Raw genomic sequence first — 17185 nt, 5'->3', positions numbered from 1 at the left:
GAATAAAGAGGAAAGAAATAATGGCTTCCTCTCTGAAAACTTAACTGGTCTTATGGATTGAAAACTGGACCAAATTCTGCTGACCGTTAGGAATTTCATCTTAAAAATTGCCAAGCCACTAACAATCATAACAGAAAATTACCATATGGAAAAGTTATCAACATGTCCTTTTTGGAAGCAGAAAATCACTGCAATGTTTTTAAGTATCAAAAAAAAAAAAACCATTCAACATGTTTCTGGGCATTTTTCCTCCCATTGGGGTGAGAACAGCATTCCCATTAACAGCAGAGTGAACTATTCATGTTCTCAGAAGTGGCAATGGGCTAATTGCAGATGAAGGACATAAATTCTGCTCAAGAGCCCAGGCACGGCTCCCACGCCCACGCAGCGGCCCGCTCCTTTGGTTCAGGCACTCGGATGGGAGCATTACTTTTTTATTCCGGAAGCCCTAGTGGGTAGTCCAGGCCCCACACACGAAGGGTCTGGATAACTATTATTTTCCAGCACTTACTGCAGCCTTCTCCTCGATCCAACTGTGAGGGAGTGGGAGGTGCAGGCAGTTGTAGGGTGTGTGTCAGGATTTGAGTCGAACTTTATTTATTTTTTTTAATTGGCCTTTTTCTCCTCTTTCTATGGCTACAGCACCCTGCAGATTGCTTTGATCTATCTTTGCAGCTATCATAGATTGAGAGTCAAAGTGTGCTACTGAGGGATGTCAGTCAGAAGAGCGATGCCGGCTGTGATGACAGGCCTGGTGATGAAGGCACAGCCCCCAGGCCCCACCCTCTACACAGAATCCCAGCGAACAGGTGGGTGTTCCAGCATCTCTGTGGGGATGTGGCCATGACAGCCAGGGGCCGCAGCTCTGCTCCTCTTGTTCCTGCATGAGTCCCCATTTCAGTTGTGTGGAAATGAACGTGTGCAAGATTCCCCTGTTCTTCCCCCCTCGGGGCTACAAATATAGCTGGGAGAGAGGGGCGTGGGGCAGATCTGGAGGCCAAAGCCACAGTGGGGCTCCAAGCTGAAAAGCTCTTCCACTGGTAGCTCAGAGCAGACAGCAGATAACTGGTGTCTGCTGGCAAAGTCCTGCCCCAAAAGTGAGTGTCTCAACCCCAGGTACCAGCTAGGGGCTGCTGTGCTGGGAGCCAAGAACAAAGCCTGGGCTGCAGTCCATCCAAGAACACCACTTCCCGGGGCCAGGAAATCCTGTCTTCCCTGCAGCCCACACAAACTTCTGCCGTTCTAGGTCAGTGATTCCTTAACCGTAGTGCTCAAGGATTCTCTGAGCTTGAAACGGGCAGCTCTTGCCCTTTATTTCTTTCTGGTGAGAATTCAGCATCTATTTTATGGGGGGACAAAAGGAGAAAGGGGGAAAGGAGGGGTAGGAAGAAGAAAGAAAAAGAGAAAAAAACGGAAAAAAAAAAGAAATGAAATGAAATGCAAACATTTGCTGCTGTTATAGGAATATTAAACATACGTCCCCAGGATGAAACCACTGTCTTCTGGGATAAGAGCCAGAAGTCATTCCCTTCTCAGAGCTCTTCTTGACACCTCACTCCAGAGAAACATCCAACCCTACTCCCTGCTTCCCCTAGCCACTAGCACCTGTCCCCTGCTTTATCACAGGTTGAGTCCCCTGTGCACTTTAGCTGTGGACCAGCAGTGACTCCTCTAGTCTCGTCACTTCCGAGCAGATGGAAGAATTCACATCTCTCTGCCCACAGCAATCCAAGGAGACTGCCACAAAGAAATCAAGGAAACTAAAAGACAGTGTTCAGCATTGATTTTAAAAATATGTGTGCAACACCCACTAGGATGGCTATTATTAAAAACAACAACAACAAGTGTTGATGAGGATGTGGAGAAATGAGAGCCCTTGCACATGGCTGGTGGGAATGTAAAATGGTACAGCCTCTGTGGAAAACAGGATGGTAGCTCCTCAAAAAACTAACCTTAGCATTGCCAGATGATCCAGCGATCCCACTTTGGGGTTTGTACTCAAAAGAAGGGAAAACAAGGTCACAAAGAGATACTTGTACATCGGGTTCATAGCAGCATTCTTCACAACAGCCAAAAGGTGAAAGCAACCCAAGTGTCCATTGATGGATGAATGGATAAATAAAATATGGTCTATCCATACAATGGAATATTATTCAGCTCTAAAAAGGAAAGAATTCTGAACACATGCTACAACTTGGACGAACCATGAAGACATCACGATAAGTGAAATAAGCCAGCCACAAAAGGATGAATACTGTGTGATTTCACTTATACAAGACAGCTACAATTGTCAGCTAGACCGGTGGATACCAGGAGCCAGGGGGAGGGAGGGAGAAGGAGTTGTTCAATGGCGACAGAGTTTCAGTTCGGGAAGATGGAAAGCGTTCTGGAGCTAGATGGTGGTGATGGTTGCACATTAATGCCACTGAACACTTAAAAATGGTTAAATTGGTATGCTCTGTGTTATGCATGTTTTACCATAATAAGAAAATATGTATATATGAATATATGCATTTGCATTTGGATTTGGGTGGTGAGAAATCTTTAGCTGGGTCACTGAGCAGGAGGAATGGAAGAAAGCAGGAAACCAGAGGCCTGACAACCAGCCCAGGGGGCCACCCCCCCCACAGACAGAGCATAAAGGAAGAATTTCCCCATCCTCTCTTTATAGACTCAGGGAAGTTAAGTCACCACCCAGATGAGCCAGGTACTAAGTGATGATATGGTGACAATAGGACCTGAAGCCAGGCTGGCTTGCTTCTAAAGCTCTTGATCCTGCCATAGGCTATACTTGTCCCCTCCTGCAAAATAGATCACCTCTTCTGAATCTTCTTGCAAAATGTACTCAGTCTTCGACATTTGCATCATCTCCCTAAGGGCTTCCTGAGTTCAACTGCATTTTTACTGAATCAGTAGTCTGTGTGACTACAGGCCCCAAGCTGTGCAGTGCACAACCTGCACAGCTGAATGCCAGACCTTTTGTTAACATTGTACGATACTTAAGAAAAGTAATAGAATAGTTCAGCAACATGTTAACAGGATTCCTTTACTGCAGAAACTTCTCTGGTAGAAAACAGGACCTGTTTTAAATGGCTTAGACTTAGGACAGGCAAGCTTGGATGACAAGGGTCAGAAGGAAGGTTTGAGGAGATGCCCGAACAAGCAATGCCACTGTGCGTGTCTACACAGATGTGCTGCACAGTAATGGAATGCTCCTTGGCATCCATGCATACATTTAGATTTGGCATGAAATGCTTCAAGTAGCCTCTTGTACCCCTTTGTCCTACTCACACCCTCCACTTGCTTTTCTTTTACTCAATAATAAAAGCAGGATTTAAGTGCTGCTTCAGGGATGTGTGAGTACATTCATTGGATCTCAACACAATCTCCAAAAATTCACAATCTGCCTCTATCCAAATCCTAGCATTAGCAAATCTGCATATGGATGGCCTCCACGATGCCAAATGACCCTAGCAGTGACCTCTGTGGAACCAGACATGAAAGGGACATTGGACCACAGCTCCTCTTAAAAGGAAAATGAACCTCCCTGGAGACAAATAAAGGAATAGATGTCATGCAGAGGTTCATGGGCTGGAAGGATCAGGTGGGCTGATGCTCTCAAGCCCCCCCACCCCCCAACTACAGGGGCCTGAGAGGAGAAAGGAGTGAGCGGTCTGGAGTAGGGAAGTTGTCCCTGCGGGAAATCAGGGAGCAGAACTTGCAAGGGGTGGGAGGGGGCAGTGGAGACTAAGCCAGGTACACCTCATGATACCTCCTGGTCTACTGAGTACATAGTGGATGACACTGAGAGTATCACTTAGCCTCCCGGAGCCAGTTTCCTCATTAAAAAAATGGAGCAATATGTGCCTCAGAAGGTTGTTCAGTGAGCGTTCAGTGAAAATGTACGTAACCCCAGCGCATCATAAGAACTCAGTAGTTCCTAAAATGGGCTCCAGGTCTCCTTCACTCAGACAATAATCATGTGTGCAGTACTCAGGTCTGTGTACTGAGTACTGTGCTACAGAGGGAGTATAGCCCGCTATGTGTCTGCCCCTGAGGATGCTGGAAGAGCGTGTTTAAACTGAACAAACCCTAGAATCCTAGCTCAGTGTCTGGGATATAAAATGTAAGCTCTGGTCCACTCAGAAGGCCCTGGAGAACACGGACTGTTTCCCTCTTCTTCCAACAGGGCATTGACTTATACACAAAGTGTCCTTTCTAACTGGTTCAGGAAAGCTAAAATGGTCAATACTTTTTTTTTTTTTTAAAGGAAGTTGTTAAATAAAATGTTTCACTTCGAGACATAGTATAGCTTACAACCCAAAGCACATGAGGTTTAATTTAAGACCAGACATTTAAGTAGAAGGTACAGCAGGGAAAGGCTGTGAATTTTGCATGTGTTGGATGCCTCTCTCCCACTGCTTAAGTTAGGACTCAGGAAGTTCCCTTTGCCAAGTAGGCAAATGGGGTATATGAGGCTGGAGTCACCCACCAGGCGGCCAGTGGCTGATGGGGTGGGACCAGGACTCAGAGTCATGAGGCTGTGTGGTAGTCACAGGGGGAGATGTGAGGTCCAAGCCCTGCAAGCAGAGTTGATTTCTGTTCCTACATCCAAAATAACCTTACATTGATACACCAGCTTTAAGGTATGATGCCATATAAATTGAAGAAAGAATACATTCAATTATACAATTATATGTAGAAAATGATGCATCCATAAAATATACATATGCATATACAGATATGTATGTGTATAGAGAGAGACAGAGGCATAACAGCGAGGAAGGAAAGATCACTTCTGGCAGAAGGATGCTGGGGCAACTTCTTGAGAGTGGTAACATATGAGCAAGGCTCTGCGGGGGTTGGGGGAGAGGATTTCAGCAGACAGAGCAGGAAGGGAAAAGCAAAAGCAAAAATTTGATGTTGGGATAGTGTAAGTCCCATACAAGGAATGCACGGTAGGAGTCAAGGAAAATAGACCAGAAAGCTAGGTTATGGTCAGATTAAGATGGATCCTGAGAATGCCAAGGAGTGTGAATTTGATTTGGTGACCACTGGAAAAGCTCCTAAGTTGAGACCAGGGTAGTTATAGAGTCAGAGCCAAGGGATAGCATAGCTACCGGCAGGGTTTCTAATCACTCTCAGGGAGTCATGGGGGAGCAGCAGGGCTGTGAGGGGCAGTCAGGGGGCTCAAGATGGTGGCTATTTACCAGTCAGCACAGAAACATTTTAGTATTTCAACCACTGTGTGGCTGTACCAGTAGTGTACACTGGCTTAGTATCAGGCCTGTCAAGGGGCTCTCTAAACCCACTGCCTTGGGCGTATGTTTCAATTTCCCCAAGATGACCTGTTTCATTAATGCATGGAAGCCTTTCTTTCCAGGCCCTTGGGTTTCATCTTCTTTTGTTCAAGTCCCTTGTGAAATCCACTTAATGAAGTTCATAGCAGGGAGTTGTGAAGTCCTTCCTTACATTGCAACTCTGCATTCTTTTGCTTCCACAGTTCATATCCTGTGGTTAGGTATGGCCAGTTAGAATGCTAGTGACCATCTCTAGTTACGGCTGAACTGCAGAAGAGAGAGACCGTGGAATGGGAAGGAAGGGATGAGTGCAAGCAACGTTAGGAAGCAAGGATCCAATAGGATTCAGTCACTGAATGACAAGGGAAGATGAGATAGAGAGAGTTCAGAGTTCAGCTATTAAGCTCAGGTAACTGGAAGAAAAGTAGCAGCATTAATAGGATTAGGAAAGATGGGAGAATGAGCTGGGGTGAGGGAAAAGGGAGGAGGGATTAGATTTGATTTAATTTAAATCAAATTAGTTTTAAACAAGTTAAGTTGGAGGCATCCAAATGGAAATACCAGCAGGCAGTTGGGAATGTGGAAGAGAGGTGGGAGAAGCTGTCAGAACCAGAGATAAAGATTTGAAAGACGTTGGAATGAAAACCAAAGGACTGGATTTGTGCAGGAAAGAGGAAGCCAAGCAAGAGGCTGAAGATAGTATCTGGGGGACCTGCTCACTTAGGACGTAGCAGGAAGGAGTGAAGGAAGAAGGAAAGGGGAAGGGTATGGTAAGGAGAGGAGGTAGGTCAGGGCCTTGGCATGACGGAAGCATGATGCTGAATGAATGAATGAGGCTCCAAAAGGGAAGAACTGGGCAGATATAATACTATTAGTGGGGGTTTCTTTTTCTCATTTTTTGTTGATGTCACTCGGGCATAACCGACATATAATTAACCCATCCGTAGTACACTATTCAATGGTTTCTAGTGTGTTCCCAGAGTTATACAGTCATCACTACAACCAATTTTAGAGCATTTTCATCACTCCAAAAAACCCTGTACTCTATCCATCACATCCAAACCACCATGCTCCCCATTGTAGGCAACTATAATCTACTTTCTGGGCTTCATATCTTCAGTTACTGGTCTTTTTTGACTGCCTTCTTTCATTCACATGATGCTTTCAAAGTTCAACCATGTGGTAGCATGTAGCAGTACTTCATTCCTTGTTATGGCCAAATAATATTCCATAGTGTGAATATGTCCCATTTTGTGTAGTCCATTCATCAGTTGATGGACATGGGTGTTGTTCCCGATTTCGGCTCTCATGAATCATGCCACTATAAACATTCATATACAAGCTTTTGTGTGCACATTTGCTTTCATTTCTCTTGGATATATACTAAGCAGGGGAATTGCTGGATCGAATGGTAACTCTATTTTTTACTTTTATAAGGAACTGCTGGTCTGTTTTCCAAAGTGACTGCATCATTTTACATTCCCACCCACCAGCAGTATATGAGGGTTCCAATTTCTCCACATCCTCACCAACACTTGTTATTTTCATTTTTTTGTTTTGCTTTTTTTTTTTTTTTTTAACTCTAGCCAGCCTAGTGAACGTGGTAAGGCATCTCGTGGTGGCTTTAATTTGCATTTTCTTAATGACTCCTTATGTTAAGTATCTTTTTGTGTGCTTTTTGGTCATGCATATATCTTCTTTGGGGAAGAATCTATTCAGATCCGTTGCCTATTTTAAAAAGATTTTATTTATTTATCTATTTATTTGAGATTGAGAGAGCACAAACAGGGGGAGTGACAAAGGAAGATGGGAACCAGGCTCTCAGCTGAGCAGGGAGCCTGAGGCAGGACTCCATCCCAGGACTCTGGCATCATGACCTGAGCCAAAGGCAGATGCTTAACTGACTAAGCCACCCGGGGTGCCCCTCCTTTTCCTTTTTTAAAAAATTGGTTTACTTGTCTTCTATTATTGAGTTGTAAGAATTCTTTATATACTCCAGATAGAAGTCCCTTACCAGATATAGGACTTGCAAATATTTTCCCCCATTCTGTGGGGTGTGTTTTCACTTTTTTGAAAGTGTCATCACAAATTTTTACTTCTGATGAAGTCCAGTTGATCTATTTCCCCCCTTTGGTTGCTTGTGCTTTTGGTGTCATATTTAAGAACCGTTTGCCAAATCCAAGGTCATGATGATTTACCCCTGTTTTCTTCTAAGAATTTTATAGTTTTAACTTTTACCTTTATGCATTTGATCCATTTTAAGTTAATATTTTATATAATGTGAGGTAGGGGTCCAGCTTCATCTTTTGGTGTGTCTCGGTGCCATCTGCTGAAAAGACTGTTCTTTCCTTCATTGAATTGTCTTGGCATCCTCCTCAAAATCAGTTGACTATAGATGTGAGGGTTTATTTATAAGCTCTCATTTCTATTTTCTTAATGTTTTATACTTGTCATCCATGTACTATTCTAGTATTTGTATTTTTATGTTAGAGTACAAATGACCTGTTGACCAAGGTCAGTGTCGTTTTCCTTAGACTACTAGCTACCCTGCAAACAATGCTGACCAAACCCACCTTGTGGCCTTTTAACTTAATGTCCATCCCTGCCAGCTTCCTCTTATGTGAAGGCCACAGTTAGGCCAACTGGCTCCCCACACAGCTGAAATCACCAGATTTTGGCTCAGTGCTATCATTTGCCCTTGGCCAACCTGGACTCTGATGAAGAGAGAAATGAGAACAAGTTAAAAGATAGGATGATAACATTTTATAGCGGTTCATTTCCATGGAGCAGGGCAAGTGGGGAGTAGGGGAGAGAGATGGAGAGCAAGAGAGAGGAAAAAGGACTAGAAGGCACTGAGAAGAGGAGAAGGAATAAAAGGACAATGGGGAGAAGAATTGAGGAAGGTAGGTTATTAAAGTTCTTATCAATCATTTGTCTGAGTGTGCCCACAAGTCAGCATCAGTGTGGGGTAGTCAAGGTGCAGACTTGGGCAGCAGAAAGATTAACGTCTCAAGAAAAAAAAAAAAAGAAAGAAAGAAAGACTCATGTCTCCATCCTTACTCTGCTCCCTGCTAGCAGTGAGAGCCGTACAAGTACTTTAACACCATTAGGCCCCCATTCCAAGATCTGTCTGTCGAAGGGGACAGTAGGAAACTGCCTTTGGAGGGAGCCTGCAAAGATAAAACAAATTCCTGCATGCTTGCTCTTAGCCTAGGACCTGGCACAGGAGGAGCAATAGCATTAGCTCAAATCATATGAAAGTTGAAGTACCTCCAACCTACATCATCACCAACTGTCTAAATCAGTGGTTTTCAAACATAAGTATATTAGAATCTCCTGAAGGGCCTGTTAACAGGTTGCTAGTGCTCATCTCTAGAGTTTCTGATTCAGCAGGTCTGGGTGGGGCTTGACAATTTCCAGTTCTAAGAGGTATCCAGGTGATGCCAATGCTGAGGCCTGAGGAACACACACTGAAAACCACTGGTCTCAATTTTTGAGGGTCAAGAAAACAAAATGCTATCCATTGGCGTCTATAATTCTCAAGTGAAAAAGGCTTTTAAAAAAGGCCCAGGTAGTCAGTCCCAGACATAGACTCTGTGAACCATTTGAACCTCACTAATATCATCAAAAGGAAAAGTGACTTTAATTACAAATTTCTGGAATGTAAGAATACAGTCAAGCCCAGTTGCTATTGTGAAAGAATCTCTTTCACTTGAAGGATAACCCCTCATTTGCTTCGAAAGGAAGAACGCTGCAGTGATAAGTAGCAGCACATGTGTGCTAATAACATCAAGACAAGTTGTCTGGATTATAGAATCACGTTCACTGTCAATGAAAGTGTTACCCTGGAGCCATTGAGAAAAGCTTCTTTATCACCCAAACCTCACAACAAAGCATGCTAATAAAATAATTCTTGCCGATATGGGAAATGCGTAGTCTGTTGCCTTCTTGGGAGGAGCTATAAATAGCTCCTTGGAAAATGTTTTTCCATAATTAGCTTTTCACTTCAAGTGAACTATGTGTGATGAATTTCATATCACTAAATGTTCTTCCTGGGCAAAGTACACAGTAGGTTATGCATTTGCTAGTCTAGAAACAACTAATCAAATAGCATTTGAGCAGAAGTCCGAGCGCTCAAAAAAAAAAAAAAAAGAGAGAGAATTGGAAACCACTTTGGGGATGCCTATTTGAGGGCCATGTGCTCTTACTAACAGACACATGTAGACACAGTAAATTGCCTCTTCTTAGCTGTTACAGGGGACATGAGCTAAGAACAGCCAAAGACAATGGCCACTTGTGTGTCAACCCAGCTGTCTTTCTGCCCTGTGCTTAAAGCATGCTTCTCGCATTCATTGGAGAGGCGCATGTCTCAACAGCTTGCCTCCTGTGCCTTCGTGAATGCAGCTAGGAGCAAACACCTTACAGAGCTGACGTGATTTCTTCTACACTGTATGTGTTTTCACTCTGACTCGAAAATTGCTTTCAAATCCTCTCAACTAATTGCAGGAGCTGAAAAAACCCCTCCCATCCTTCTGGCAAATTTACAGCTCACCCATATTTGCATCCCTGGAACCTTCCCCTCCACCCCCAGCTCCCAGAACCCCGTACACAAAAGACTTCCATTCCAGTTTTCTAGTGCAGGGAGTGCACAACACCAGTGTTTCTTCCACATTCCACAGCTCACCCAAGATGGCTGTTAGTTTAAGGTGGAGTGGTTTGAATACTTCCTTGGAGCACTCACAATCTGAGCTGAGTATTGCCCCCCCCCCCCAAATAATCTGGTTCCAATGAGAAAGACTAACACCCCCAGCTACTACATTAACCAGAAGCGTGACAGAGATATGAGCTTCCTCGCTGGGTGGAAGGTGGGGGGGGGGTGCTGCACTGGTCCCACTCTCATGGGCCAAGAGGGGGGGCGGCGTGACCAGCACCCAGACTTTCCTTTTCTCCACAGGAGCTGGTTCCCTTTCCCAACCCCAGAGCCTAGAGCTGGTTTGAACATAACATAAGTTTACAAAAGGACACTCCCATCCCACTATCACTAAAGTCCAAACAGTGCCCTTGGCGGGGTGCCAATAAGCCAATAACACACATATTGACCCACTGACTTTATTTCCTTCTATGAATTGTCAGGACCAAGCGTTGCTCTTTTGCCAACTCCAATTCTTCATCCTGGAGTGCTATTTCGAGCACTTGGAAGATAGCCACCTCAGAACGGAATAAAGATATTAGTAACTGGGGTACTGAGAGGGCCAGAGAAAATGGAGACAAGAAGTATGAGGACATGGCGGGCCATATGCTTTAGCATCAGTTCTTATCCAGCAAGAGCACAGGAAAGTGAAGGATGCCTCCCATGCCTCTGATGCCTCCAATAGCTTTGTGTCGTTGGCATCAGGCACAGCTGAGGGCTGGAGTGGGCGGGAGGGAGCATGGACTTGGCAGTCTTTGAGGATCAGACCCTGCTCTGCCATGTATTTGCCAAGTGACTGAGGGCACCTTGAGCCTCCCTCAGTCAGATTCCCTGTTACCTGGAAATCATAAATCTTTTTTTTTTTTTTTTTTACAGGGCGGTACAAAGATGAGATGAGGTAATGCAAATAGCTGGCATGTAAATATTAGATGAATGTTACCTTCTAGTACTGCAAACATGATTTACTAAAATACCATTTTTTAAAAAAAAACCTCTTATGCAGACAATGGAATGTTATTCAGTGCTAAAAAGAGATGAGCTATGGAGCCATAAAAAGACATGGAGGAAACTCAACTGCTTCTTACTAAGTGAAAGAAGCCAATCTGAAAGGCTGCCTACTATGTGACTATATGACATTCTGGAAAAGGCAAAACTATGGAGACAGTAAGGAGATCGGTAACTGGCAGGGGTCCGTGGGGAGGATGAATAGGTGGAGCATAGAGGATTTTTAGGGCAGTGGAAAATACTCTGTATGATACCTAATGGTAGATGCAGGTCCTTATGCACTGTCCAAACCCACTGACTGCACAACACCAAGAGTGAACCCTAATGTAAATTACGGGCTTTGGGTGATAATGATGTGTCAGTGGAGGTTCAATGATTGTAACAAATGTCCTAATCTGTTGGGGGACGTTGATGGTCTGGGAGGCTGGGGAGAGGGAATCAGGGAATATATGCCAACTTGGTACTTCCTGACCTATTTTATTGTGAACATAAAACTGCTCTAAAAAATAAAGATTTGTGTTTTTTTTTTTAAGATTCTCTTTAGAAGACAAAGAAATAGGACCTAAAATCAAAATTCATTATTAGAGGAAATGTACATAAAGGGCCTTCCTCAGGGAGCTTAAAGGAAAGATTATTCTCAAGTGCCCATATCGTCAAGTCTTACCACATCTGTTTCAGATGTGTGTGTGTGTGTGTGTGTGTGTGTATACTGCATGTGTTTCAATGCATGCACATTCACATGTATTATTTTCTCCTATGGTTCCAGAAGCAATGCTACTAACTGGTGGGAACTGGCTGAGGCTTTGGGGCTTTGTCACCTCCAGACTGCTCCAGCCCACACTTCCTCCCCGGGTCCTCCACACCAATTTTGTAAGGAAATCTTACTTCATTCTTTGGTTTTCCAACCACATGATCTAATAGGCACAGGTGCCAAGTCTTCACCCTACCAGGCGGGCGGGCTACACAAGGCGTTGATTGTCTCCTGGTAACATCCTCAGGCCCGCAAGGGAGCCTGCCACAGTGAACTAATCACTGCGAATCACCACCCTGCACTTTCACCCTGTGGAACTTCTGCAGAAACAAAGTGTTCAAATTCCAACCTGATATTTCAATCACAAGGTGGATATTCTTGAATCTTCCTTCTATAGGCGGCCATTAGTCCTGGACTCTGAGTCATTTGGTCTCTGGTTACCAGGCTCTGAGGCCTCTTCTTCATCTTTATACTGACCCCTCTTGCCCTTCTGTCTCAGTTGCAACGGTTCTCTTCCCTAATATGATGTTACCCTACTTAATGGTGCCTGCCTAGTCTTGTGTTTTCTTTCTTTTTTTTTTTTTTTTTAAGATTTTCTTTACTTATTTATGAGAGACATAGAGAGAGAGGTAGAGACATAGGCAGAGGGAGAAGCAGGCTCCCCATGGGGAGCCTGATGTGGGACTCGATCCCAGGACCTGGGGATCATGACTTGAGCCAGAGGCAGACACTGAACCACTGAGCCACCCAGGTGCCCCTCTTTTTCTTTTAACTGGAAAGTGAAAACTGCTACTTAGAGTTAAAAATCCATAAAGGAGCTTCTGGACACCCCTTTAAAAAAGAAAGAAGGCCCTCTATCCTATGATTATTCAGAAAAACTGTGATGATGTCATCTGGCACAGAATTGTTCTTGTTGTCTATCCTAAAGTTTCTATTTCATTTACTGACTATACATACCTAATATGGGCCCCACGCCTTGAGCTAGTGCTGTAATAATTGGAATAGCCCACACATTCTTGCCTGTATGTAGCACCACATATGGACACCTATAGTGTATGTATTTTGAGACTTTAATTGGCTAAATGTTTTAAATTAGGGTAGGCCACAGATTCAACTTTTGTGATGGAAAAGAACTCCCAGTTAGGTTGCAAAACTGAATTGTTTTGTTGATCTTCAAAGATCAGTATAATTGCAATTTAAAATTTTGATCTTCCTCTCCATAAATTTTGATTCTTTAAAAAATATCTGAGGTCCCTGGATACACCATTGCAGCATTCAATGAGTAAAGCCAAGTTCTTTTAAAGTACTGACTACACGAAACTTGAGAATTTCCCCAAATTGGCAATGTAATTTTGAAATGGTTCTTTGCCCATGCTGCCCATTTCAAATATTGTGGAGCTTATGATCTAGTTTGACTTTGTTATCTAGTTGATGAAAAACTCTAGCATCAATGTCATCTCCTTCAAGAAGCCCACCCTGATTCCTTCCTTTGAACCCGCATGGCATTTTTGTCCTTTGCCACTAGCCCTATTTGGCCACATTTTATCATTGCCTCTACCCTGTAAATCCTTCTGGTACTGAAACTACCATAAACTTTCCCTTGATCCCTCACAGGCCAAGCCCAGCCTGACTCACGGAAGCCATCAACAAATGCCAATAAAAGGAACTGAACTGTCAAATGCATTGAAGGAACAGAAGGTAAACTTTCCACTTTGACTCTCTACATTTTGGAGGGAAAGGCACATTCTTCTGAGGACCCCGCCTCCCCGAGTCCTGATTGGATTCCATGCTGCAGACTCCACTTCCCATTCTGGTCAGACAGATGTCCTACCCAGTAGGATTAACACTAGGAGATGACATGGAGTCTGGAATGAGTGCAACAACCATATATATACATATACACAACCATATATACATATATCTACATCATCTCCATTATCAAAAGACAGAGACCACACATTTGGTAGGATATCCTCTGAGCAACAGGTAAAAACAGTAGCAAAAACATTTGTTGCTCTGCAGAACTACTTGATGCATTATTACTGTAGGTCACTACAAATAGATCACTTAAGAATTGTTCAACTAGTTCCCAAAAGGGAGGAGGAGGGAGTTGGGATCTCTTTCAAAGCAAGAAAGGAAGGGAGGTGGCTTTAAAGTCCACACTGAATCAGGTTAAAAGCACATAACTTTATTCTTTAGTAGATATTGGGACCATGCTTTAAGAGCAGGGCAAAGCCTTCTTGCCTGAAAAAAAAACAAAGCCAATAAATAAATAAATAACGTAATTAATTAAAGTAACTCTTTTTCCCCCCTTTTGGAAAGGGAGGGACTTCAGAACCATCACGTGCCAAATGCCTCCTCCTCCTTGAAAAGCCCTCCAAGTCAGAAAAGCAAGCCTAAGAATAACGGCTTCTCTTAGGATGCTCAAAGTTCCTTGCAGCTGATTATTTTTCAGGAGGAGAATTAGACAAAAATAATACAAGTGGGAAATAAAGAGAATGACCTACTTTAGTGGGGGGGGGGGGAAGGAGCTCCGTGTGAGCGTTTTGATCTAATTGACGGTGTGGGGTTGCATGCCCAAATAAGGCGCTGTTGGTCGGGTCTGCGCGGGAAGAGGGCCTATCTTGAACTCGAGCGGGGAGAGGATAAAGCGAGGGCCCTGGAACTGAGCGGGCAGCGAACCCCGGCGCACTGGCCCGGCTGGTGTTCGGGGGAAGCGCCCTAGGAGATTCCTTCTGGCCACAAAACCAAGTATGATGGACAAGGACTGGCGGGGGCGCCTTCCCTTCCAGGGCCACTTGCTGGCATGTGCGAGGGACCGAGGGTCCTCTGAAAGGGCTGCCGGGGCTCAGCCCTGCGCCAGGCGCTGTACCAGGGGGATGTTAGGGAAAGGGTGACTTCCCGGGGGCGGGCGGGGGCGGGGGCCCGCTCCCCTCCTCTGGGCCTCCCTCCGGGCGCCTCCACGCGGTGGCGGGAGGTCTGCGAGCCCAGGGCATCCCGGTCACCGCGTCGGGCCTCGGCGGGACACAGGCCCCGGGCCCTTCCCCCCGCGCTGTCTCGGGGCCCCGCCGAGTGCCAGACCGCGGCTCCCGGCCCCGGGCCCCCGGCCCCCGGCCCCCGGCCCCCGGGGACGGCGTCGGTGCTTCTGTCTCGGTTCGGCGTCGGTTGCGGGTTGCGGGAGCCTCACCGAAAGCCTCCCTGTTTGCTCGCGCGCGCGCCGCTCCAGCTTCTCCTTTTCTTGGATTCTCGCCTGTCTCCTCCCACAGAGGAAAAAAAAAAAAAAAAGGTCACGTATGTTTGGAAAAATATGTAGGTCAGTGGAACATTTCCTGCACTGGTGCAAAAGGAGAGGAGGGCAGCGGGGGAGGGGAGGGGGAGGCCGCGCGGAGCTCCGAGGGCGCGCTCCCGGCCGCAGCCCCCTCCCCGCGCGCCGCTGCCGGGGGCGGTGGGCGCTCCGCCGAGCCTCTCCATCCTTGACCCATTTTCCCGGCCGGCTACGTTCTCCTTGGCGGCAGCGCGGATTATTCCTCCCCAGCAGGCGCTGCGGTGCCCCCCGAGCAGCGCTCTCCGGCTTCTCCCCAGCCCCAGGGGCCCGGCCGCGCCCGCTCCTGGGGCATCTCGGGGGTCGCAGCGCGGAGGCGCGCCTGTGCCGGGGCTCGCAGTCCGCGCGCAGACCTGCCCCGCCGGGCGGCGTGGAGGGCACGGCCGTCGTGTGCTCGCCCCCCCCCCCCCACGGGGCCGCGGGGTGGCAGCGGGCCCGGCGGGGGTCTGTCCTGGCCGCCCCCGGCGACAACTTGAACGGGACTTCGGCCGGCGGCCCCGCGCCCGCCCGCGCCCGCCCGCGGCCAGTTCCCCTCCAAGCACGCACACCCGCCGCCCGCCGCCCGACCCCGCGCCCCCCGCCGGGCCCCGACCCCGCGGCCCCGCGGCCCAGCAGAGGCGGCGGCCGCCCGCGCCGCCCAGGGGAGCTGGGGTCCGGGGCCGCAGCGCGCGAGTCCCAGGCCGGGTCGGGCCGAGGCCCGGCGTGCGCCCGGGAGAGACCCGGCAGCAGGAGCGGAGGGAAGGAGGAGGCGGCGAGGGAGGAGGAGGCGGCGGCGGGCGGGAGGCGGGAGGCGGGAGGAGGGCGGGGGAGGAGGAAGAGGCGGCGGCGGCTCTCCCCACCGGCTCTGCGTGCGGAAGAGTTTGCCGCGCGAGCAGCCGGCCTCCCGCAGGAGCCGAGGGACCCGCGCGCCGGCGGCCGGGCAGCAGCGGCCGCGCAGCTCCGAGACCCGCGGCCGCGGTGGCGGCGGCGGCGGCGGCGGCGGCAGCGAGAGCAGCGCCTCCCGCCGCCGCCCGGGAGGAGCTCGCCGCGCCCGCTCGCCGCCTCGGCTCCCAGCGGCGGCGGCGGCGGCGGCGGCGGCGGCGGCGGCGGCGGCGGGAGGCGCGTCTCCCCGGCCCAGTCCGCGCCCGGCCCCGCGGGGTCGCCCCGGCCAGCTCCGAGGTAAGGGGCCGCGCCCGGGGACGCGGGGGGCCCGCGGCGGGAGTCCGCGCGCGCGGGTTCGCGGGACCCGGTCACCTGCTGGCCGGCGCGGCGGACGCGCGGGGCCGCGGGGGGGGGGGGGGCTCAGGCGCGGGGCTGCGCGGCGCGGGGTCAGGGGCGCGGGATGCGGGTCCCCGCCCCCCCGGGGCCCGCCGCCCGGGACGCCGCAGCTGGCGGGACTGCAGGGGCGGCCGGGCTGGTGTCTCCGTGCGCGTCGCGCCGTAGGCAGCGGAGGACGAGGCACCCCGAACCTCAGCCTTTGGGGAGCTCAGAGGGTGCCGTCGGGGCGGCTAGAGGCCACGCCGAGGTAGCAGCCTGGAGGGCCGCCCGTGGCCTCCCCGAGCCGCAGCGCTCGCCCTGTCCAAGAGCGGGGAGCGGGGAAGCCCCGGAGGTGCGGCGTGCGCGCCCCGGGCCCGCGACCCCCACCCCCCGGGTCCCTGGGTCGGATTTGGCTCCGGGCCCGACCGGGAACCCAGTCTGCCCCCTGCACGTTTGGAGGGCGCGCAGCCCGGCTCCTCGCTTCGCCTGGCCGCCGCTCCCCAGCTTGGATGCCAGCGCGCTGTTTTGCCAGGAGGCGTGCCCCCTCCCCGGGGCCGCCCAGGGAGCCCGACCTTTGACCTTTCCGTGGAGCTGCGCGGGGTCGTGCACCAGGGGGAGCGGGGACAGGTGCCAGGGAGCTAAATTAAAAACCCCGCGCCTCTGCCTGCGGCTCCTTGACTGCTCGAGGTAAGAAAGTTTGTTTTCAGCCCTGTGATTCATAAATAATCAGTAACCAGCTTTGGAGATTAAGCAAGATGGAAACCTTAAAAATACACACACACTTCCAGAAAGTCTAAAAACTACCATGATTGTATCCGGGAGGCTTTAGTTCAAAAAGTTTAGAGCCCTGGGATTCAACAGGTGTTCAGAAGGGGTCCAAG

General features: G+C 48.8%; 1 protein-coding gene across 6 annotated transcripts in view; it reads left to right on the top strand.

Annotated features, from left to right (window-relative positions):
• The first annotated feature begins 612 nt into the window (after window positions 1-612).
• The window catches only part of NPAS2 (neuronal PAS domain protein 2), a 174111-nt gene continuing 157538 nt past the window's right edge, over window positions 613-17185 (top strand). For 3 of the 6 annotated variants that reach the window (XR_011998034.1, XM_072742968.1, XM_072742967.1), the window contains exon 1: window positions 16375-16991. Coding sequence is in view for 2 of the 6 variants with exons in the window: in XM_072742968.1 (XP_072599069.1) it covers window positions 16390-16991 (602 nt within the window). In the remaining 4 variants the exon portion in view is untranslated. Of the gene's footprint in view, window positions 810-13360; window positions 13445-15866; window positions 15983-16110; window positions 16227-16374; window positions 16992-17185 lie in introns of those variants that run through there. The other 3 variants (XM_072742972.1, XM_072742970.1, XM_072742969.1) reach the window with 3 other exon arrangements.

The sequence above is a fragment of the Vulpes vulpes genome, chromosome 16 (assembly GCF_048418805.1).
Source record: "Vulpes vulpes isolate BD-2025 chromosome 16, VulVul3, whole genome shotgun sequence".
Taxonomy (NCBI): domain Eukaryota; kingdom Metazoa; phylum Chordata; class Mammalia; order Carnivora; family Canidae; genus Vulpes; species Vulpes vulpes.
This window is presented reverse-complemented; position numbering and strand designations above follow the sequence as displayed.